The sequence below is a fragment of the Odocoileus virginianus genome, chromosome 21, assembly GCF_023699985.2.
Source record: "Odocoileus virginianus isolate 20LAN1187 ecotype Illinois chromosome 21, Ovbor_1.2, whole genome shotgun sequence".
Lineage (NCBI taxonomy): Eukaryota > Metazoa > Chordata > Mammalia > Artiodactyla > Cervidae > Odocoileus > Odocoileus virginianus.
This window is the reverse complement of record NC_069694.1, coordinates 29,266,684-29,290,518: the sequence shown is the minus strand read 5'-3', so window position 1 is coordinate 29,290,518 and position 23,835 is coordinate 29,266,684. Positions and strand designations below refer to the sequence as shown.

The 23,835-nt window shown below is 35.8% G+C and overlaps 1 protein-coding gene across 12 annotated transcripts in view; it reads left to right on the top strand.

The window, feature by feature from the left end:
• SNCA (synuclein alpha) overlaps nucleotides 1–23,835 on the top strand; it is a 149,692-nt gene that overhangs the window by 6,019 nt on the left and 119,838 nt on the right. For 11 of the 12 annotated variants that reach the window (XM_020887582.2, XM_020887583.2, XM_020887579.2 and 8 more), the window contains exons 3-4: nucleotides 6,407–6,448; nucleotides 13,030–13,172. In XM_020887582.2, coding sequence (XP_020743241.1) covers nucleotides 6,407–6,448; nucleotides 13,030–13,172 — 185 coding nt within the window. The remainder of the gene's footprint in view (nucleotides 1–6,406; nucleotides 6,449–13,029; nucleotides 13,173–23,835) is intronic. The other variant, XM_070452141.1, reaches the window with a different exon arrangement.

Genomic DNA, 23,835 nt, shown 5'->3' with positions numbered 1-23,835 from the left:
TATATTGTTTAGCCTGTTGAGATTGGCTTCTTTCAATTAATAATATGCATTTAAATTTCTTTCATGTCTTTGAATGGCTCATTTCTTTTCAGTGCCAAATAATATTCTATTGTCTCAGTGTATCATAGTTTATCATTCACCTCCTACAAGAATCTTGGAGGTACTTGGAGGGCATCTTACTTGCTTCAAAGAGTTGGCAGTTATGAATAAAGCTGCTGTAAATGTCTATGTGCAGGTTTTTGTGTGTACATAAGATTTCAGTGCCTTTGGGTAAATATCAAAGAGCACAACAATTGCTGGGTCATGTGATAAAATATGTTTAATTTTCAAAGAAACCATCAAACTATCTTCCGCAGGGACTGCACCATTTTGCATTCCCACCAGCAATTAATGACAGTTTTTGTTACTCTACTTCCTTGACAAAATTTGATACTGTCAATGTTCTGGACTTTGGCCATACTAATACATATGTAGTGGCATTGCACTGTTATTTTAATTTGTATTTTAAAACTGGTGACATAGGATGTGGAGCATCTTCTCAAATGCTTATCTACCATCTCCACATCTTCTTTGATGAAGTATCTATTAAGATCTTTGGCCTATTTTTTAATCAGGTTATTTGTTTTCTTATTGTTGATTTTTAAGAGTTCTTTGTCTTCTTTTTCAGATATTTCATAAATATTTTCCTGTCTGTAGATTGTTTTCTCATTCTTTTGAAATTGTCTTTTATAGAAGTTTTTAATTTAAATGAATTCTCACTTACTAATGATTTAATGGAGTGTGTCTTTGGTGTTATAGCTCAACAGTCATTGCCATACTTGAGATTATATAGATGTTCTTCAGTGTGATCTTCTAGAAGTTTTATAGTTTCACATTTTACACTTAAGGCTATGATTCATTTTGGATTATTATATAATGTTGTATAAAATTATTTTTTTCATGTAGATGTCCAGTTCTAGCACCATTTGTTTAAAGACTATCTTTGCTCCATTTTATTGCCTTTTTTCCTTTGTCAAAAATCAGCTGCTTACATTTATGTTTGTGTATTTCTGGGCTCTCTTTTCTAGTCCCTTGATTTGTTTATACTTTCACCAATATCATTGTTTTGATTATGACAGCTTTGTAAGTAGTGTCAGTCCTCTAACTTTGTTCTTCTTCAATGGCATTTTGGCTCTTTTTGATCTTTGCCTCTCCACATAAACTTTAGAATCAGTTTGTCAATATCCACAAAATTACTGGGGTTTTGCTTGAGATTGCTGTTGATGAGTCGCTAAGTCATGTCCAACTCTGTGACCCTATGGACCACAGCACAGTGGGCTCCTCTGTCCTCTACTATCTCCTGAAATTTGCTCAAATTCATGTCCATTGAGTTGGTGGTTCTCTCTCTCTCTATATATATATGTATATGTATGTATATATGTATATATATGACATGGAACTGTAAAATCAAGTTGGGAAGAGCTAACATGTTGTTAATATTCTGTCTTCTATCCATGAATGTGGAATATCTCTCTATTTATGTAGTTCTTTGATTTTGTTATCAAAGCTTCATAATTTTTCCCATATAGGTCTATATATATTGCATTAAATTTATGCCCAGGTATTTTGTTTTTGATGCTAACATAAATTATACTGTTTTTAATTTCAAATTCTGCTCGTTCATTACTGGTATATAGGAAGGTGATTGACTTTTTAACCTTGTATCCTGCAATCTTTCTATAATAACTTATTAGCACCAGGATATTTTTTGTTGATTCTTGACAGTTTTGTTTCATCTTTCCCAGTCAGATGTCTTTTATTTCCTCATCTTATTGCAATAGCTAGGGCTTCCTGTATGATGTTGAAGGACTGGTGAAAGGGGATATTATTGCCTTGTTCCTGGTAATAAAGTTCCTAGTGTCTCACAATGAAATATGATGTTAGCTGTAAACTTTTTGGTAGATATTTTCTATCAGGTTGGGAAAGTTATCTATTTCTAGTTTACTGGGAGGGTTTTTTTTTACCACAAGTAGGTGTTGGGTTTTGCAAATGCTCTTTCTGCATCTATTAATATGATCATGACACTTGTCTTTTTGAGCCTGCTGATATGAAGAATTAATTAATTGACTTTCAAACATTGAACCAGCCTTGCATACCTATGATAAATGCCACCTGACTGTGATGTATAATTCTCTTCATGCATTGTTGTGTTTGATTCATTAACATTTCATTGAGAATTTTTGTAAGTGTACTTTTATATGTAGGAGCCATGGTTATTATTGTCAAATAAGCTCTCCAACAAGGCTGCTTAGTGGCTCCAATGGTAAAGAATCTGCGCTAAGCAGGAGACCTGGGTTTGATCCCTGGGTCAGAAAGATCCTTTGGAGAAGGGAATTGCAACCCACTCCAGTATTCTTGCCTGGAGAATCCCACGGACAGAGGAGCTTGGTGGGCTACCGTCCATGGGGTTGCAAAGAGTCTGACAGGACTGAGCGATGAGCACACACACACAAACTCTGCAACAGAATTATTTGTCAATGTATTTTCTTTTGATAATTTTATCCTTCATTATAAGAACTATTATCAATAACTAGCTTGAAAGATTAGAAGTAACTAGGGAAAATTTTCCTCTTTCACTTATGGGTGAAGAAGTTTAGCACACTGTTTTCTTAAGGCTCAGGAGAGAGTAATCTCATTCCTTTATAATATACTTTCAACAGCTAGCTTTTAATGCTAATTGATGAATCACCATAAGAATCAGTATTTTTGTGTATGGTGTTAGAAAGTGTTCTAGTTTCATTCTTTTACAAGTGGTTGACCAGTTTTCCCAGCACCACTTGTTAAAGAGGTTGTCTTTTTTCTATTGTATATCCTTGTCTCCTTTGTCGAAGATAAGGCATCCATAGGTTCGTGGATTTATCTCTGGGCTTTCTATTCTGTTCCATTGATCTATATTTCTGTCTTTGTGCCAGTACCATACTGTCTTGATGACTGTGGCTTTGTAGTAGAGTCTGGAGTCAGGCAGGTTGATTCCTCCAGTTCCATTCTTCTTTCTCAAGATTACTTTGGCTATTCAAGGTTTTTTGTATTTCCATCCAAATTGTGAAATTATTTGTTCCAGTTCTGTGAAAAATACCATTGGTAGCTTGATAGGGATTGCACTGAATCTATAGATTGCTTTGGGTAGTATAACCATTTTGACAACATTGATTCTTCCAATCCATGAACACGGTATATTTCTCCATCTGTTTGTGTCCTCTTTAATTTCTTTCATCAGTGTTTTACACTTTCTAACACCATACACAAAAATAAACTCAAAATGGATTAAAGATCTAAACGTAAGACCAGAAACTATAAAACTCCTAGAGGAGAACATAGGCAGAACACTCTCCGACATGAATCACAGCAGGATCCTCTATGACCCACATCCCAGAATATTGGAAATAAAACCAAAAAATAAACAAATGGGACCTAATGAAACTTAAAAGCTTTTGCACAACAAAGGAAACTATAAGCAAGGTGAAAAGACAGCCCTCAGATTGGGAGAAAATAATAGCAAATGAAGCAACAGACAAAGGATTAATCTCAAAAATATACAAGCAACTCCTCCAGCTCAACTCCAGAAAAATAAATGACCCAATCAAAAAATGGGCCAAAGAACTAAACAGACATTTCTCCAAGGAAGACATCCAGATGGCTAACAAACACATGAAAAGATGCTCAGCATCACTCATTATCAGAGAAATGCAAATCAAAACCACAATGAGGTACCACTACATGCCAGTCAGGATGGCTGCTATCCAAAAGTCTACAAGCAATAAATGCTAGAGAAGGTATGGAGAAAAGGGAACCCTCTTACACTGTTGGTGGGAATGCAAACTAGTACAGCCACTATGGAAAACAGTGTGGAGATTTCTTAAAAAACTGGAAATAGAACTGCCATATGACCCAGCAATCTCACTTCTGGGCATATACACTGAGGAGACCAGATCTGAAAGAGACACGTGCACCCCAATGTTCATCGCAGCACTGTTTATAATGGCCAGGACATGGAAGCAACCTAGATGCCCATCAGCAGACAAATGGATGAGGAAGCTGTGGTACATATACACCATGGAATATTACTCAGCCATTAAAAAGAATTCATTTGAGTCAGTTCTAATGAGATGGATGAAACTGGAGCCCATTATACAGAGTGAAGTAAGCCAGAAAGATAAAGACCATTACAGTATACTAACACATATATATGGAATTTAGAAAGATGGTAACGATAACCCTATATGCAAAACAGAAAAAGACACACAGATGTACAGAACAGACTTTTGGACTCTGTGGGAGAAGGCGAGGGTGGGATGTTTCAAGAGAACAGCATCGAAACATGTATATTATCTAGGATGAAACAGATCACCAGCCCAGGTTGGATGCATGAGACAAGTGCTCAGGCCTGGTGCACTGGGAAGACCCAGAGGAATTGGGTGGAGAGGGAGGTGGGAGGGAGGATCGGGATGGGGAATACATGTAACTCCATGGCTGATTCATGTCAATGTATGACAAAACCCACTACAATATTGTAAAGTAATTAGCCTCCAACTAATAAATGAAAAAAAAATGAATTAAAAAAAAAAAGAATCAGTATTATTTTATTTTTGTTTTTTTTCCTCCTTTTGTGATATCTTTGTATTCAAATTTTCAATCAACCTACTTCAATTTAATGGACCAAAAATTTCTCAATCAAATGGTTTAGAAATTGTGAGTTGAGAGTGAAATTCAAAAGCAAAAAAAAAAAAGCAGTTCTCTGCCAAGTATTCTAACAGCAAAGGCAAGAAAATGACCTTCAAAACTCTTCCGGCGATACCCTGCTCAATAAGTAACAGTGGTCAAGACTGTGGATTGATATCAAACTCCCAAGTCACAATTTGCTTCACCTCCACCATACTGAGCTACTCAACATGACATGCACAACAGCATAATTGAGTCCTTGGCAATGCCCAGGCATCATTTCTGATCTTCTCCACTCTGCAGCTTTGTGAAGTCATAAGAGACAAGAGGGGAATGGATGTGGGCTACATCAACTTAGGGAAGCCATCATGAGATCTACCTATCTATAAGGTCTATCTGTCTATCACATTACTGATGACACACCACTGGGCACGTATTTTGTAGCTTTATCTTTTCATTTACAGGTTACTTATCAATTAAAAGTTAATCATCAGAAACATATACTACTAAATAATTATGACAGCCAAAAATAGGTGATTGGTTTGATGCAAAGAAACTTATTAAGACTTTCTTGTATGTTTGATTCAGGATACATTCCATGATTTAGCCAAAGATCAAATTATTAGGTATAACTGAGGCAGAGGGAATATACTACAGGCCAATTGTTAAAATATATTTTTACTAGTTGTTTTTAAAAATAAGGTGTTGAAGGAGTGGCAGGTAGAGAATGATAAATATTCATTTCCCAGTTTTTCGGTCCTAATTTCCTTATATTCTTCTCTGATAGAATTACTTTATTTAGCTTATTGGGTAGTTTTCAAATGAATTTTCTTTTTGTTGTTATTTTCTCCAAGATCATTAAAAAGCTGTATGAATTACACTAAAAATCCAACATTAGAGAGCTGATGAATAAAATTATTCACAAACTTAATTTTACCAATACATATTAATAAATTCTTTGCATAAAAGTTTGGTAATGGTCAAGATTTGGGGAAAATTCCTACCTTGTCCCTTCTCAAAGCTAGCATCAGTCATACTTCAGCGATAAAATACTGTATTCCTTCTAAAGATTTGCCTGGTTTCGTAGAAACAATATGGGCTTAGGGTCACAGAGCCCTTAATTTGAACATGCTTGTAGCTGGTGACTTCAGACAAATCATTTAACTTTAATTTGTAATTGCTTCATATGGAGTAAAATGGGCATGATGTGAGATGGGGGGTTATTATAAACATTAAATGAGATGAAAAGTGCCTTTTTCATAATAGATGTTCAACAACTATGAATTCCCTCTCTCCTTCCCCCATCCATTTGTGTTCCGTGGGTTAAGTAATCTCTTTGTATTGCATTTTAGTAGAGTTTTTGCAGTTCTGAATCCAAAATCAGCTTCCCAGCCAGACCCTGTGTTTTCTCACCTTTTCTTTTTTACTTTCTGTAAGTCGATATGTGAAGTGGGACACAAGGGATTGAAAAGCTATTATTGTGTGCTAAAATCTTAATTGAAGCGTATCCGGTTAGCTTTGCTTTGTTGTATTTGTTGTAATGGTTACTAAATTTCTTTGTTTTAAATGTTTTGCTCCATGAAGATATCTTTACATGTGGGTTTTTGAAGAGTGAGATATTGTTTTTCCATTAGATGTAGTTAAAAGTAGCTCATTAGCAGTAAAGGTGACTTTGAAGCTTATGGTTTGAATTTGTTTGTTTTTGTAGGATCCAAAACCAAGGAAGGGGTAGTTCATGGTGTGACAACAGGTAAGCTTTGTGGAACTTATATTCAAGGATGATATTGAAAATATCTAGTAAGCAGGATAGCACCAGCACTGATCATTCAGGATGTAAATATAAATAACCACTCTGCCCATAGAGGAGCATTCTAGAAAACATCAGCTTTGTTTAATCTTGATTCTTTATTAAATATTTTAAAGTATGTTAAGTATTTGTTATAAATAAGTAAAACACAGTGTTTGTAACTGTCAAGAATGATGACTGAATTGACTAGTTTAATTGTTTAACTTATAGTATTATAACATTTGAGTATTCTGATCAAGTTAATGTTCTGGCAAATGATAGTGGAATATCATATAAGGACTGCCATTTTTAAAGAGTTGAATGAAAATTTTCTATAGAGTACAATGAAATATTCTGACACTAAAATATACAAATTATAATATTTCCTTGATTCAGAAGATATTTTAGGAAATACCCTTGGGATGATCAGTAAATTATTTATTGTATTTATCTCTGTTTGGCCTAATTTCACCCAAATTTTGAAATTGGGTCTGTGAGAAGATTACAATAAGGGAATAGCAAAAATGATGAAAATTATGATGGTGATGATGAGGAAGAGGAGGAGGATAATGATAGAAATAGAAAAATGACAATTTAGCAACTTTAATATATGGACTTGCTGTGATTGAGTTTTATGTTTTATATACTCCAAGCTTTCTGACAGGCATGATAAAATAAGATATACTGATCAGATAGAAAATAACTCATATGATGAGAAAACAGTAAATATGGCAGGGCCTCAGCAAAATAACATGCTTCTATTGCTAAGTTATAAAATAGATTTTGAGAAAATCAAATGGGAATATTAATACAGTATTTTGGTTAAGGCCATAAACACTGAAGCCAGACCTCTTTAATCCAAATTTCTGCTTACCCTTCACTAGCTGTGTGACTGTTCTGCAAGATTCATTACCTCTCTGTGATTCAGTTTCCTCATATGTAAAATAATTCAGTGAATGAGAATATAAATAAATACCTAGAATACTGAAGGCAAATAGTATGTATTACCTAGATTTATTTACTATCATTTTATAGTGAATCTATTTTGAGCCACATTTTTGTAGCTAGTGGAGAAAAGTATTTATATGACTTTTATACATACTATATAGTCCATGGAATTCTCCAGGCCAGAATACTGAAGTGGGTGGCCCTTTCCTTCTCAGGGGATCTTCTCAACCCAGGGATAGAACCCAGGTCTCTGGCATTGCAGGCCGGTTCTTTATCAGCTGAGCCACAAGGGAAATCCAAGAATACTGGAGTGGGTAGCCTATCCCTTCTCCAGCAGATCTTCCTGAGCCAGGAATCGAAGCGGAGTCTCCTGCATTGCAGGCAGATTCTTTGTCAACTGACCTCTCAGGGAAGCCCTTTTATACATATTTTTGACTAAAAAAGTTAGAGTATAAAATCAAAACAGGGAGTTCTATGGTGGCCTTGTGGTTTGGATTCTGGGTTTTCACTGCCATGTCCTAGGTTCAACCCCTGTTCAGGGAACTAAGATCCCACAAGCCATGTAGTGCAGCTGAAAATAAATAAATAAATAAAAAACAACCCTTTGAAAGTAATTCTTCTAGAAGCTAAGTTAAAGTATGCAACATACATTTGCTCTGTTGGAATTCAGTATGTTAAACTGCCCTGTAGGGACCTTCTATAAATGGCATTTTAAGTATGATTTTTGTAAGAACTAGTTATCAGACAGTTGTAAACTATGCTATATGAAGAGAGTCTACTTGGGTTAACAGCTTTTCATTATAATAGCTGAAGGAGAATCCATATGGATGAAAAGACGGATAAACATGCTGCAAAGTTTAGAGCCTGTGGTAAAAATTAGAGAATAAGCTAATATTACCATCCAATGGAGGCTATGCAGATGGGCTGCAAGGATAACTATTGACAAAGTCAGAATTTTGAGTTTTTTTTAGAATGACAGAATGTAAAGATGAGTTTTTGAGGTGTTTGTGTGCATGCATGCGTACACACTTGGCCTGGTACAAGTGACTGAAGTTTTGTACTATAAGGCAATATTTTGCAAATTGTTTCTGAAGAACAGCAGCCTGCCAGCTAATGTTTCCATGGTTTTAAAATGTTTGGAAACTTTGCATATCCTGTCTTCCTTTTAGCATATTAAAGAAACTGAGCTGTTCTACAGTAAATAAATTTACATAATTTAGTTTAACCCAGGATTTCCAAAACTAATTTGACTTTCTTTCAATAGTTGAAAAAAGTGAGTGTCACTCAGTAGTGTCCCACTCTTTGTGACCCCCACGGACTGTACAGCCCATGGAATTCTCCAGGGCTGAATACTGGAGTGGGTAGCTGTTTCCTTCGCCAGGGGATCTTCCCAACCCAGGGATCACACCCAGGTCTCCCACATTGCAGGCAGATTCTTTACCAGCTAAGTCACAAGGGAAGCCCTTTCAACAGTTACTGGAATTTAATTCAACTAGCGTTCCCCGGAATACTATGGAAAATCCTTCTAAGCAGGGAGACCATGATGATTTTGGCATGGGCAGTGTTTACAGTCATTGCACCAGTCAAAGACTTCCCTGGTGCCTCAGCTGGTAAAGAATCTGCCTACAGTGTGGGAGACCTGGGTTCAGTCCCTGGGTTGGGAAGATCCCCTGGAGGAGGGCATGGCAACCCGCTCCAGTATTCATGCCTGGAGAATCCCCATGGACAGAAAAGCCTGGTGGGCTACAGTCCATGCGGGTTGCAAAGAGGCAGACATGACTGAAGTGACTTAGCACAGCACCAGTCAATCACCCTGGCAGTAGTAAAGTATCAGAAATGTTGGTATAAGTAATCTGGCTTTGAAAATTGCAGTAGAATAAATCATTTGCAAAAAGGGCCATCCCTCTCTCGTATCAGATAAATTAATTTGTTGAATAAAGTTATTTCATGTAAAATTCTAAATTCATATTATAAGGGTAAATAAATGTTTAAGGTAATAACCTCAGTAGTTAATCAGAGAGAATTGGTTGCTTTTTATATATGACCTAAAATGTTTATCATGGTACATAATAAATGTTAAATAATTGTTATTTACTTTGTTATTACTCTTAAAGCAGGGAAGTGAGAAACTATTATTAAGTACATAACAATATCAGCTAATGTTAAAAGAAAAATTTCCACAAGATTCATTTCATTAACTATTTTGTAGAAATATAGACTTTAGTAAACTTAGGCCAGGCATTTTCTACCTACAACATCCAGGGAAAATTAATCCTCCCAGTTAGATAATCTGAAGATAAAATCCAGAAAACTCTACCTTAATCCCTGGCTTTTTGATCTCAGAACATTATTATTTCAGTTGTCAGTACATCACTTTATAGGAAAATATGAGAGAGCACTTAATCTGGGCTTATTGAATGACATGCCTTTGAAGGTATTAAAAAAATTAATTTGATATAAGCTGACTCATTCTCATTTTTTCCCTCATGAAAGTGTGATATAAAGAAACTCCTGTTGTTGGAGATCTTCTGCAGGCTGATTCTTACACACAGAAATTTGTTATACAATAATGAACACAGTTAATTTCCAACATGTTACATTTTAAATTTCCTTGTTAAAAAATATAAATTTTTTGTCCTCATATCTGTAATTTGTATACTAATTCAAAACTATATCTTAATTTTGTAATTTTTTTTAATGTTATAGGTTAGATTTACTGTCTATTCTAAAAGTTGGTGCCACATTTCCTTTGTGGAATTGTGTTGTTAACTTAATTAGAGTCAATACTTATTGAAATTAATGTATAGATTACACATATACACAAAATTGCTTTTAATGTACTCAAAATTATTTAATGAGTGTTACTATGAAATAATATAAAGAGAATATTATCTCTGGTTTTGATCAACTCAAAATATGCCAGTGGAGGTGGGCAGACATACTGGGAAATCAATAATTACGGTGAAAATAAAAAGCTCATAAAATTTTATGAGCACACAGGAGGAGGAAGAAGGACAGTTGTTGGGAAAAGAGGCTATTAACATGGAATTTAACTTTTGAGGTGGGTTTTAACAAAAGGGTTTAAGGTCAGTTAATTATCTGCTAGATAAATCAGTTCCTACAGAAATCTTAAAATGTGTCTATCAGGGACTTTCCTTGTGGTACAGTGGTCAAAACTAAATGTTTCCAATGCAGGGACCTAGGTTTGATCCCTGGTTGGGAAAGATCCCACATGCTGCATGGCACAGCCAAAAAATAAAAATAAATTAAGAAAATAAATAAAATGGTCCACCACTGCTATATGTAAATCCTGCCATTTTGTAATGTAAATAATTTACTTATTCTTACAGTGGTAAAATCTAATCAATTATAATAAACTAAAAAGTGCATTTTACTGTGCAGATATGTGTATTAAAAAAGTATGTATATAAATCTAGAATTATAAAAATAAACTTTCATGGCTGGCAGAAAAAAAATTATGAATCTTTAAAAAGATCAAAATTTATTTTTGTCTTTGAGATTTTATAACAAGAAATGTTCATTTTCAAGTAAAATTTTCTACTTGTGTTCTTAGAAAAGAAAAAAATGAGAACTTGAAGCCCATAATTCACTATTTTTAAAGCATCAACATTCTGGAAATGTTTAAAAACATGAGATTTTCAGTACAGTTTTTCACTGGCATTTAAATTGAACTTTGAATTGAGTATAGCCGTGACTAGTTGGTAGGCATCTGCCACATGCCCAGAAGTGGCAAATATCAAGCAATACCTGCTGTGAACTCTTCCTGCTTTTAGACTCTTGGGACCACTTTCATTTCCCTCTATTGTCTACACTGAGGAGTGAGACTCGTTTTCCTTTTTTCCTTACCTACCTCCTCAACTTCCATGACCTACATACTGTATTTAAAACCCAATTGTTTTGACCACACTATTACTCTTTAGTCGTGTCAGACTCTGCCATGCTATGAATAGTAGCCCACCAGGCTCCACTGTCCATGGGATTCTCAAAGCAAGAATACTAGAAAGGGTTGTCATTTCCTTCTCCAGGGACTGGCCCCTCCCAACTGGTGAAATGAAATCTGTACAATAATCGGGTGACTAGCACATAACACTTAACAGCTCACATAGTACAACTCATTGAATTCCTCAGAAAAGAAGGCAAACATTACATATAGATAAGAATGCAAAACCCACAGGCTTTATGAGTGTAAATGTTATAAGGATTCAGTTCAGTTCAGTTGCTCAGTTGTGTCTGACTCTTTGCGACCCCATGGACTGCAGTACGCCAGGGCTCCCTGGCCATCACCAACTCCCGGAGCTTGCTCAAACTCATGTCCATTGAGTTGGTGATGCCATCCAACCGTCTTATCCTCTTTCATCCTCTTCTCCTGCCTTTGATCTTTCCCCAGCATCAGGGTCTTTTCCAATGAGTCAGTTCTTTGCATCAGATGGCCAAATTATTGGAGCTTCAGCATCAGTCCTTCCAATGAATATTCATGACTGATTTCCTTCAGGATTGACTGGTTTGATCTCCTTGCTGTCCAAGGGACTTTCAAGAGTCTTCTCCAACACCACAGTTCAAAAACATGAATTCTTCAGTGCTCAGCTTTCTTTATAGTCCAGCTCTCACATCCATGCATGACCACTGGAAAAAGGTTTGGGTGAAGAGTTGTCATGTTTCCCTTGAACTTGAAATTTTTAAAAGTGCAGAATCTCATCTTTTACCTCTTTTTCATAAAACTCTTAATTGAAGCAAACTTTTTTTTCATTGCAGCTTTGTTTACTTGATATTTGTATGGAATTAATATATAAACATTAATTCAGCAGTTATATATAGTCTTAGATAATTTTTGATATGAGATCGAATCTCTTTCTAAATCTAATCCCAAACTATTTATACCATCATCTTATAATTTAGCTTATTTTTAAAAGCCAACTGAATCTCCATGTTTTATTTTTAATGAGAAGAAATTAAGTGTGCTCAACAAACCATTTCATTTCATACTTTAAGTCCAGCTCTTTTGTTCCCATTAAAATGATTGAAAATAAATCTTAACATTAAAACTCATTGTTTCAACTACCTGATGTTTCATAAAAGGATCAGCATAGTCATCCCTTACTCTGTTGTTTTATTTCTGATGATACCATGTGAGAGCCCATATGTGTTCTGTGACTCAGAAGGTGTGATGGAAAAAACATGCTGAGTGAGATCAAAGACTTGGCATTGAAATTGAAGTAAAGAAATACTTCATGCTGAGTTTGATACAACTACACCTGCAAGCCTTGCTTTCTGTAAACTTTCTTTCATAAAATGTCAACCAGAGCGAAATTGCTTACAGCCCTAAATTTGTGATCATTAGGCTTGAAACACCTTTAAACATCTGCATGATTGCACAAGACTATCTTGGCAAAGAATCTGTGTTTGGCTAAGCCATGCTCACTTAGCAATCTCAGTAACTTTTTCTTCTCCTGACTCACCAGTTATCTACGTGTGTGAATATAGGTCTTTGGAAGTTGATGTTTAGTGGAAGCGAAATTATTCCTAGTGGCTGTTGGTCCACCATCCCTTAATCTGTCATTGTTCTTAATTCATCCCAGTGGCTGAGAAGACCAAAGAGCAAGTGACGAACGTTGGAGAGGCCGTGGTGACAGGGGTGACTGCAGTAGCCCAGAAGACAGTAGAAGGAGCAGGGAGCATTGCAGCTGCCACTGGCTTTGGCAAAAAGGATCATTTGGGCAAGGTAGGATTGTGTACGTCTTGTTACATTTCTGAGCTTGTGGATCACCATGCATTTTCAGCAAGGCACAGAGGCAAGAATAAGATGCTTACTTGAGGGAGAGCTGGCTAAGCTTCCCTCATAACAAAACAAGTACTACCTTTATATGTATTCTTTTTGGAGATATTCACCCAGATAAATGCTGTGAAAATTGCACAATAATTGTGATTGTTTTATTTTCTGGAAAAAAAGTTAATGAAATGAACAGTGTAACAAATGTCTAAAAGAGCCATGACATTTCAGAAAGAATGGGTGCTTTTATGTTGGCTGTGAATCTTGGAATTTTTTGTTTGTTGGAGTATATAGCAAATGCTTTGTGCCCAGTCTCTAAATGTTCAAAATGAAAATCTATTACCTAATTTCTTTATAGTGACATCAGATCTTATTAAGTGGCATATTTGCTTATTATATAACAATTCATTGCCAAATATATGTTTGTGGAAACTGAGGGGCTTAAACTACAATCATGGTTTTGGGGTGATTTTAAAATTCTCAGAATTTTGACTTTTCCTTTCTTGACAAATATGAGACTCTGGGAAAATTATTCAAGAGTTAGGACTTTCATTATAAACAAATAAGCAACAGAAAATGAGGTATCAACTGGAAGATGAAAATTTTACAAAATTCATCACCATAAGCAGATTTTTTTTAAATTGAAGTATAGTTGATTTATAATGTTGTGCCAATCTCTGCTGTACACCAGAGTGACTCAGTTATGGTCATATATCTATTCTTTTTTATATTATTTTTCATTATGATTTATTCTAGGTGATTGGATATAGTTCCCTGTGCCACAGTAGGACCTTATTGTTATCCACTCTAAATGTAATGGCTTGCATCTACCCACTTCCAACTCCTAGTCCATCTTTCTCTCTCCTCTCCGTCTTGGCCACCACAAGTCTAATCCTATGTCTGTGAGTCTATTTCTGAATTTTGTAGATAGGTTCATTTGCATCATATTTTAGATTTCACATATAAATGATATCATATGGTGTTTATTTTCCTCTTTCTGACTTCGCTTAGCATGATAATCTCTGGTTGCATCTACGTTGCTTCAGATGGCATTATTTTTCTCTTTTATGGCTGAGTAGCATTCCATTGTGTATATGTCACATCTTCTTTATCTGTCAGTGGGCATAAGGTTGTTTTCAAGTTTTGGCTATTGTGAATAGTGCTGTTGTGAACATAGGGCTACATGTATTCTTTTGAGTTGCAGTTTTGTCTGGGTATACGCCCAGGACTGGGTTTGCTGGATCATATGGTAATTCTATTTTTAGTTATCTGAGGAACTTTCATCCTGTTTTCCATAGTGGCCGTCCCAACTTATACTGCCACCGACAGTGTAGGAGAGTTCCCTTTTCTCTGCACCCTCTCCAGCGTTTTAACGATGACCATTCTGACAGATGTGAGGTGGTACCTCATTGTAGTTTTGATTTGCATTTCTCTAATAGTTAGCAACGCTGAACATCTTTTTATGTGCCTCCTAGCCATCTGTGTACCTTCTTTGGAGAAGTGTCTATCATGGTATTCTCATTTTTTGGTTGAGTTGTTTGCTTTCTTGTTGTTGTTTGTTAAGTTGTATGAGCTGTTTGTATATTTGAGATATTAAGCCCTTGCTGGTCGCATCATTAGCTGCAGAATGATTTTTGTTTTTGCCCTGCCACAAAGGCTTCCTGGTTATTCTTTGAATCCATAAAGTGTACCCTTGCCTTGACTCTTCCGACTTTCTAGAAAGCTCTTCCCCAGTGTATAAGTGACCCTGGCTCACTCCCTTATCTCCTCAGGTCTTTGCTAAATAACACCTTCTCAGTGAAGCCTGCTGCTGCTGCTGCTGAGTCGCTTCAGTCATGTCTGACTCTGTGCGACCCCATAGACGGCAGCCCACCAGGCTCCCCCATCCCTGTTCTCCAGACAAGAACCCTGGAGTGGGTTGCCATTTCCTTCTCCAGTGCATGAAAGTGAAAAGGGAAAGTGAAGTTGCTCAGTCGTGTCCAACTCCTAGCGACCCCATGGACTGCAGCCTACCAGGCTCCTCCATCCATGGGGTTTTCCAGGCAAGAGTACTGGAGTGGGGTGCCATTGCCTTCTCCCTCAGTGAAGCCTACCCTGACCTATTTAAATTTGGAACCATTCTCCTTACCTCTGGTGTTCCTGATTTTTCTACTCTATTTTTGGCCAAAACATTTATCACCTTTAAAAATAATAACTAGCTTAATTTATTTTTGTGCATATTGTTTATTTTATTTCTTCCCTTCTGAAATGTAAGCACTATGACGATAAAAGATATTCGTTTGCTCACTGATATCTCACAGGTGTCTAGAAGAGTACACACAGGAGAAAATTAAGCAATATTTATTACATTAAGACATAGAACAAGGAAATAAGTGATGTGCAGAGTGACTTTTATTTATGTCTTTCATAAATATGTGTGTACTGTAGCAACCATGGCTATTCAACCATCCAAAAGTTACCGTCAAAATGTTTTGGAATAGATATCCTGAAATTTGTAAGAAAGTATCTATTCGCTGACAAACTTGCCTACATGAATGGGTCATTGAAACAGTGATAAAAGGAAGGACTGAAAATATGTGACATATTGAGATTTTATTATATGTAGTTATTACATTGGTCTGCGACAGTTGATTCTACTCATGGAAAATCTGGACTGGCCTTCCAGTGAAGTGTTTCAGCTAATACTTAAATATGTGACTGATGATAGTATTCCTTTGTGCAGAATATGCTCTTCAAATAATCTTATTGCTCACGCTAATAATTATACTATTTCCAATTTCCATCTGAAACTATAATTCTATGTGTAGCTTTATTCCATTTTCAAAACTAGGGAGGACCCTCAGATTTTAATACAGAGGCAGCTAACATGTTTTGTTTCCCAGATCCTTGCCAACATAATAGAAACTATGGACCCTCTTCCCAAAAAAATGTACATACACACACCAAAGGGCTTAATGGGATCATAGAAACCCATCAACAGATAAAGCTCATGATTTAGACCAATTTCCTGATTGTATAGATGAAATTTACAGAGGGAAAGTACTCAGTCCAAGGTCACATAGCCAGTTGTAATAGATTGGATTCCAGCGGTACTTTTCCATCTGCTATTGTCACATCCCCAACCTCTTCCTCAAATTTTACCTTCCTTTTGAGTTGTCATAAATAGAATTATGGACAAGCAGATTTAACTGGAAAAGTTATTTGCTTCAGAATATTAAGAAACCAGGAAAGCTTGTACTGTCCTCGTCTCACCCCCATTTAATGTGTACAATGTAAATTGCAAATTAGGCATGAAAATGTTTCATTTCTTAAAAAATTAGACTTCATACACTTCTAAAAATATTGCTCTTTATTTTAATGTTTTAAAGCAGAAGTCTAAATGATGTGACAGAGTTAACCATTTGGAGATATTTCTCTTATGGGTACTTGTTGTGTCTTACATATGTCCAAAAAAGAAAATGAAGTCATAAACTTAAAAATTACAGCATAGTTGTAGCAAAAAAAAAAAAAAAAAATTGAACTGGGATTTTAAATGGCTGATTTTTATCCCTGTGCTGTCACCAACAGGCTGAATGACCTTTTGAAGATCTCCTAAGACTCTTTCTTATATAATGAGGGAACTATAATAGAAAAATTTTAAATCCCAATTTAGCAGTAGAATTCTGTTTCTATAATAACTAATGAAAGATGCTAATGAACTTTCATTTTGGCCACATCTATGGGATGCTAAAAATTCTAGAGTTTAAACAAAATCATTGACTTTGTTCATTATGAAATGTGGAGTAATTTCATCCTTCAGACTCTGATCAGAATGATTCTGGTGAATGGAAATAAAGCAATTTGTTGTAGCTTTAACCACTTGTTAATGATCTCATTTTGACACGCATTATTCATTGAAGAAATGATACTTGTTCACTGTGTGCCATAAATTTTGCTAGATATTGAGGTTAAAATTATGAGAAAACCATACACTCTTTTTTTCTTCATTGTGCTTATAGTCTAGTGACAAAGATCAGTAATAATCATCTAATCACCCATAATAAGTGTGTAGTTATAAACTGTGATAAATGCAATGGTGTGCCTAATGCCAAGAATATCTAACTGAATGCTTGACCCAGTTACTGTGGGTTAGGGGTAAGGCCAGATGCTCCCTTGGGGAAGTGATGTCTGAACTGAGATCCAAAAAAATGACTAGCAGTTATCAGAAGTGAGAGTTAAAGGAAAAGCATTCCAGGCTAAGCATCAGCATGAGAAAGTCTAATGTGGTAGGAGGGGGGCAAATCAGAAGACAGCTGGAGCCAGAGAAGATAAGGATGTAGCCAAGCCCACATCACAGCTAGCCATGGTAAAAATATTGGTCTTTATTCTAAAAATAAAGGGACATATTCAAGTATTGTAAGCACTTAATCTGGATTTCAGCTTATAGGTTTGCATGTTGAAAAGATGTCTCTGCCTATAGAGTGGGAAACATATTAAAGAAGGGAAATAGTGAAAATCAGGAACCAGTTAGTGGACTACCATGGAAAGAGGAGATGGAAAGAGGAGATGATTGTGAATACCAAGGTGTTGGTGAGGGAAAAAGAAAGAAATGGATTAATTCAAAGACTACACAGGAAGTAATATCAAAGCGATTCAGAGAGAGATTTCACAAGGCTTGGTGGAAGAGGAATGTGACCAGCAGAGCTACCAGGTGTTGCTTGTTGAAGTGGATTGTCTTGGTGGTTGATGGTTCCCTTGAATGCCACGATTACTGCAGAATGGCTGCAGTAGTGCTCAGTCTTCATGCACTTTGAGGGTACTTGGCCCATCAGTCCCTGACTGATGAGGGGGCAAGTTTTCCTTCCTCCCTCCCTCCCTCCTTCCCTTTCTCCTTTTTTTCTTATCTCCATTTTGTTTGTTTTTCTAAACCAACAGCTCTAGTAGCTCATTTTTATTTTTCTTTCTTTATTTTCTAAATTTGTGCCTTTGAGAATACTTATTCTGGGCTATTTGTCTCCTTTTGATGTTAACAGAGATGTATGACTACAGATACCTAACTGTTTTTGTGAATTTGATCGTATGAATGAAGCCACCCTTAGTAATAATTTCTGTGATACTAGATTAAAGGACAAATCAGCTGTTATGAATTTTAAGAATTTTTTAAATCAGATATTATTAGCCTCTTTAATACATCAGCATAATCCATCTATTGATCTATATTTTTACCTGTGTACAACCAAGAGGTTGCCAACCAAACAGTTCATTACGTGAGACTCCTTCACTTGTTTGGCACAGTAAGAATAGTCTAAATATTCATTGGCAGAAGTATTCAAGTAAGTTCAAACAGTGATGTTATATAAGTAAAATTTGTAACTTCTATTGAGAAGAGATGATCCTCTTGTACCAAGAATATTATAAAAGAAAGGCACTTGAGTGTTATTATGTAGTGCATCTAGGTTTACAATATACAGCTGTTCACTGCAGCATTTGCTCCATTCCAACTGCTCAGTAGCACTCTGCATGTGTTTTTTCTCAAGTAAATCCTTGATGAACAAATAAACATCTCTTTAATATTATCTGGAGTGCCCTAGAAGAGTTGGATCCTCAGTGTCCCTGAAGTTTGTATTTTTGCAATTTTCCACCCATGTAGAAAGTGAAAATTCTGAATAAACTAATTAAGGACATTGCTTGACAAATAGTACAGCTTGTTGTTCAGTCACTCAGTCGTGTCCAACTCTTTGTGACCCCATGGACTGCAGCACGCCAGGCTTCCCTGTCCTTCACTATCTTCTGGAGTTTACTCAGACTCATGTCCATTGAGTCAATGATGCCATCCAACCATCTCATCCTCTGGTGTCCCCTTCTCCTGACCTCAGTCTTCCCCAGCATCAAGGCCTTTTCCAACGAGTTGGCTCTTCTCATCAGGTGGCCAGAGTATTGGAGCTTCAGCTTCAGGATCAATCCTTCCAATGAATATTCAGGGTTGGTTTCTTTAAGGATTGACAGGTTTAATCTCCTTGCAGTCCAGGGGATTCTCAAGAGTCTTCTCCAGCACCACAGTTTGGAAGCATCAGTTCTTTGGTGCTCAGCCTTCTTTATGGTCAGGTCTCACATCCATACATGATTACTAGAGAAACCATCTTTGATGATATGGATATTTGTTGGCAACGTGATGTCTCTGCTTTTTAATATGCGGTCTAGGTTTGTCATAGTTTTTCTTCCAAAGAGCAAGCATTAATTTCATGGCTGCAGTCATTGTCTGCAGTGATTTTGGATCCCAAGAAAATAAAGTCTGTCACTGTTTCCATTTTTTCCCCATCTGTTTACCATGAAGTGACAGGTCTAGATGCCATGATCTTCCTTTTTTGAATGTTGAGTCTTAAGCCAGCTTTTCCACTCTCCTCTTTCACCTTCATTAAGAGGCTCTTTAGTTCCTCTTGGCTTTCTGCCATTAGCACAGCAGTCAGCTTCATTATCATATCCCATTTAGGCACTGACCTATGTACATGGAGATGAATAGATTTTGTTCAAGAAATAAACTTGAAATATTTATAATCTCAGATACCTGAAATATTCAGGTTTCATCTGCTTCTTTTTTCTTCAGAGCCAGAATAAAGTTCCTAAACAGTGCCATCTTGAAAAACTAGCTGAGATTATAAACAATTGTAATATCCCCAACACAGTATCCCAGAAAATGTTGATGTCAAATGTGTAGAAGCATGTATACTCTGTGATCCTGCCTTAATTTGTAGGAGGATAGCTCACCAAGTATGTACTAGGTGAATGAGACAAAGCCAAAATGAAAAATGTCAGATTGACATTATGATTTATAACATTTAAGTGTCCTTATTTTCCTTGCTTTACCAGAGCTGTCATGTTTAGCTTGATACACATTTGTATGGAAACACTTGAGTACTACAAACCTTTTAATTAAATGATTAATCAGATGATGAATGTTGGCATCAGCTAATTCATTTAAGGCTGATTTCACAAATAAGCCAAAGGTCACAGGTGACCTTTCATATTTCTTTGAAGAAGTATACACATATCATATACATGATTTTATTATTGTTTATAAGGTGGTAATAGATGTCAAGATTAGTGAAATATTTTAATTTACAGTAAACATTTTCCTTTAATATTTTTTAATGATTGAAATAATATATTTTCTCAAATAACTAGTAGTTTGAGTCCTGCCTTGTGCTTGAACTGAGAGCATAACCAACATAATTGTTTGTTGTATTTAAACCTAAACTAAAAGCTTTGGTGAACAATGCACTGCCTGATTTGTGTTTGTGGTGGAAACAGTGTATGCTATTAATATCGTTGTAATCTCTGATTAAAGCATAATGTGGTAAATAGGGAAAAAACCTAATTTACGCAATTGATTTGTTTTGAAATGACTATAATCAATAATATTTTGCAATGTAGTACGTAAAAGTCAATATTCTATACTTTTATGAAAGTCTACTAATGCTGTGTAAACTGTCCCCATTTAGAAACCCATCTCTTATGATGGGATTTCTCTTACCTAATATCTTACCAGATTCTTGATGGATGAATCATGATTCCTATGCTTAATCGTTCAGTTGTGTCAGACTCTTTGTGACCCCATGGACTATAAACCACCTGGCTCCTCTGTCCATGGGATTTTTCAGGCAAGAATACTGGAGTGGGTGACCATTTCCTTCTCCACGGGACCTTCACGACCCAGGGATTGAACCTGTTTCTCTTGTATTGCAGGTGGATTCTTTACTCACTGAGCCTTGTTTCCTAATGACTCTTAATCTTACAAAATTGTAAGCAGGAAAGCACCTTCTAATTACATACAAGATTATAAGGGACATAGACTTAGGGTTACATTTTCATTACAATTCAATGGCATTCAGTCACTTTAACAGGTATTTGTATGTGCTGGTTGCTCAGTTGGGCAGTATGGGAAAGGCAAAGTTAAATGCCACATGAATGGCTCTGGTCCCAAGGAACATGCCATCCAGGCAGGTGACTGATTTATTAACCCTTGGGAAAAAGGAGCATCTCTGGTCTTTGAGAACTTGTTTTTGTAACACGTATATATCCATCATAGGAAAAACACTTTCTGTTCAAAATGAGAGAGACTTACCCTCTCAATAAATATTATCCTTGAATTTTGTTTTTGACAGTAGACTATGGAATCACCTCATGCACATGGAAATAAGAGCCACAATATTCTAGTTGTTTAGACACAGGAACATAAAAAGACTTGTACCTGAGTTTTGGCACCAGTGGTTAATAATTTGTAAGCATTATAACCCTGCAATATATACATGACTACAGATCCAATTTTAGTCTGCAGAGAACTGATCATGATGATAGTTTTGTTAGAGAAATATAGGAAGAGTGTGATAAGACTGCTCCAAGGTACACCAGTGAACAGCTTCAGATCATATTCGTGCATTTGGCTTATTCCTTCATAAATGCTTAACATGGAGTAAAATTCTGCCGAATGCTGTGTGAGAGCAATGTTCATACTTTTATGAATTAATTTTAATTGTGCCTGCCTAACATCTATTGCTACCAGTCCTTCACATGCAAAATTCACAGTATTTTTGACAGTGGCAACTCACCCTGTGTTTTTCTTGCCTGGAAAATTCCATGGACAGTGGAGCCTGGCAGGCCACAGACCATGGGGTTGCAAAGAGCTGGACACGACTGAGCCCACAAACACGCATTAATCAGATACTATTATATGTCAGATTATTTTAAATTTAGGAGCTTTTATAAACCTGTATTACCATCTGAGCCATATTTTCACCTTGTAATTCAATCAAAAGCCTGGAAAATAACATTAATAATTTTAAGTGGCAGGAATAAAATGAGCAAGATGTGTTTTTTGATTATGAAATACAGTAATCTTATTCTATACTTCAGTGATAATCAACTTGCATGTTCCTAAAAAGTAAGAATAATTTGATTTTTTGTCCCATCAGATAAAGTCTTTTAGTTTTCTAATTCTCAGGGAAATGTTTGGTGATGTTTACTTTGTCAAGATACAATACAAAAAGAGGTCCTATGTTCTCAAAACATTCAAAATATAAATTTAGAACACAATTTGTTTACTTGAACTCAGAGGAATAAAAATAAGATAAATGAGATGCCAATTGTGTTTTGCATGCAAATACACAATTATGAGAACTAGAGTTAGGTGATTCATCAATCTAATTGTTCTCTGAGGGGAAAATGAGTAATTTGTCAACCCAAATATGAGGTAATTCTTTTATTTAAAAAACTTTATTAAAACTTTACCAAGCATTTGTATATGTAAGTTACAATTTAAATATTCCTCTTTACCTGGTAGTTCTAGTATCACTTAAGAGATGTTTTAAAAATTCCAAAAGTATTATTTAATTTCTATTAAGGTTGTAGTGTACCTTAATACAAAGAACACTGAGACACTGTTTGAATAAATAAATAATTGAATAAATACAAAAATGAAGGGATATATATATATATTTTATCTTCCTGATTAAAGATGGAAACTATTTTATTTCTCTTTTGTGTTCTTCTCACCTATACAATATGATGAATGTATTTAGAACTCAGTTCATAAGAATGAATTCAGTTGCAGCTTTGGGGACTGAGAATAATGTGAATTTATAATTTAAGAAAATCACATAGAATTTAACTGTTTGTGCTCACAAGGGAATGATGTAAGTCCGAGAAGCCCTATTAGCATATCATCTCCAATTTACATGTTTATACATTTTATAAAAAAGCAGAAAATTGCCCTTTAATCATACACTGTATTCATGCCATATCTATTTCCTGAATGAGAACACACAGCTTTGCCTTAAGGCCTCAGTTCTTATGCAGTGGGTTATATATTATTTACTATCTGTAGCAAAATTGGAAAAAGCACATACTTCCTATGTGCATCACTGAGGTTAGAGCTGAATATAATCATCACTAAAAACCTATAATGTTATTAAAAACACTTCACCTTTAATTTCTAACATTACAACATATGTAAAATAAGCACTTTAAAAAAATAATCTCCATTAAATGTTAATAACTGCTTATAATAACAATTCTTCTTCTGTAGTATTCTTCCTGAAAAAGGAAACTAATATTGGTGTTTGAATCCAGGGCAGATCACAAGTGTTCTGACTAAAACTGCTCTCTATGATAGCTAACTGGTCTCTGTCTTTGTCCTGAGTACCTGGCTTATCCACACTATTGGATTTGGTCACATATTGGAGAAGCTGAGTGCAGAGTGCATGCGCTTTTCAGTCAGGGAACATGGAGTTGCTCCTGTCTCTCTGGATGATGTCATTTCACCCCTCTGAGCATGGATTTTCTCATCTGTGAAGTAAAAGTGTTGGACTAAATGAGTTCAGAATATTTTGAGTCTGTGTTTAATGGCTTGACTTTTAGGCCAGTTTGTTCAATTATGCATTGCAGGAACTCATTTAACCTTTCTAAACCAAACCTACTTGTCTGTAACTGGCCAGCCCCTGCAGAGTGAGAGTGTAAATGAGATGAGTGAGATGTTGTGGACAAAAAATAAACAACCAACTATAATGCATTGTAGTTAAAATATTTTGCGAAGCAGGAGCCTACATTTTCCCTGAGTTGTGTTAGATTAGTGATTATAGAA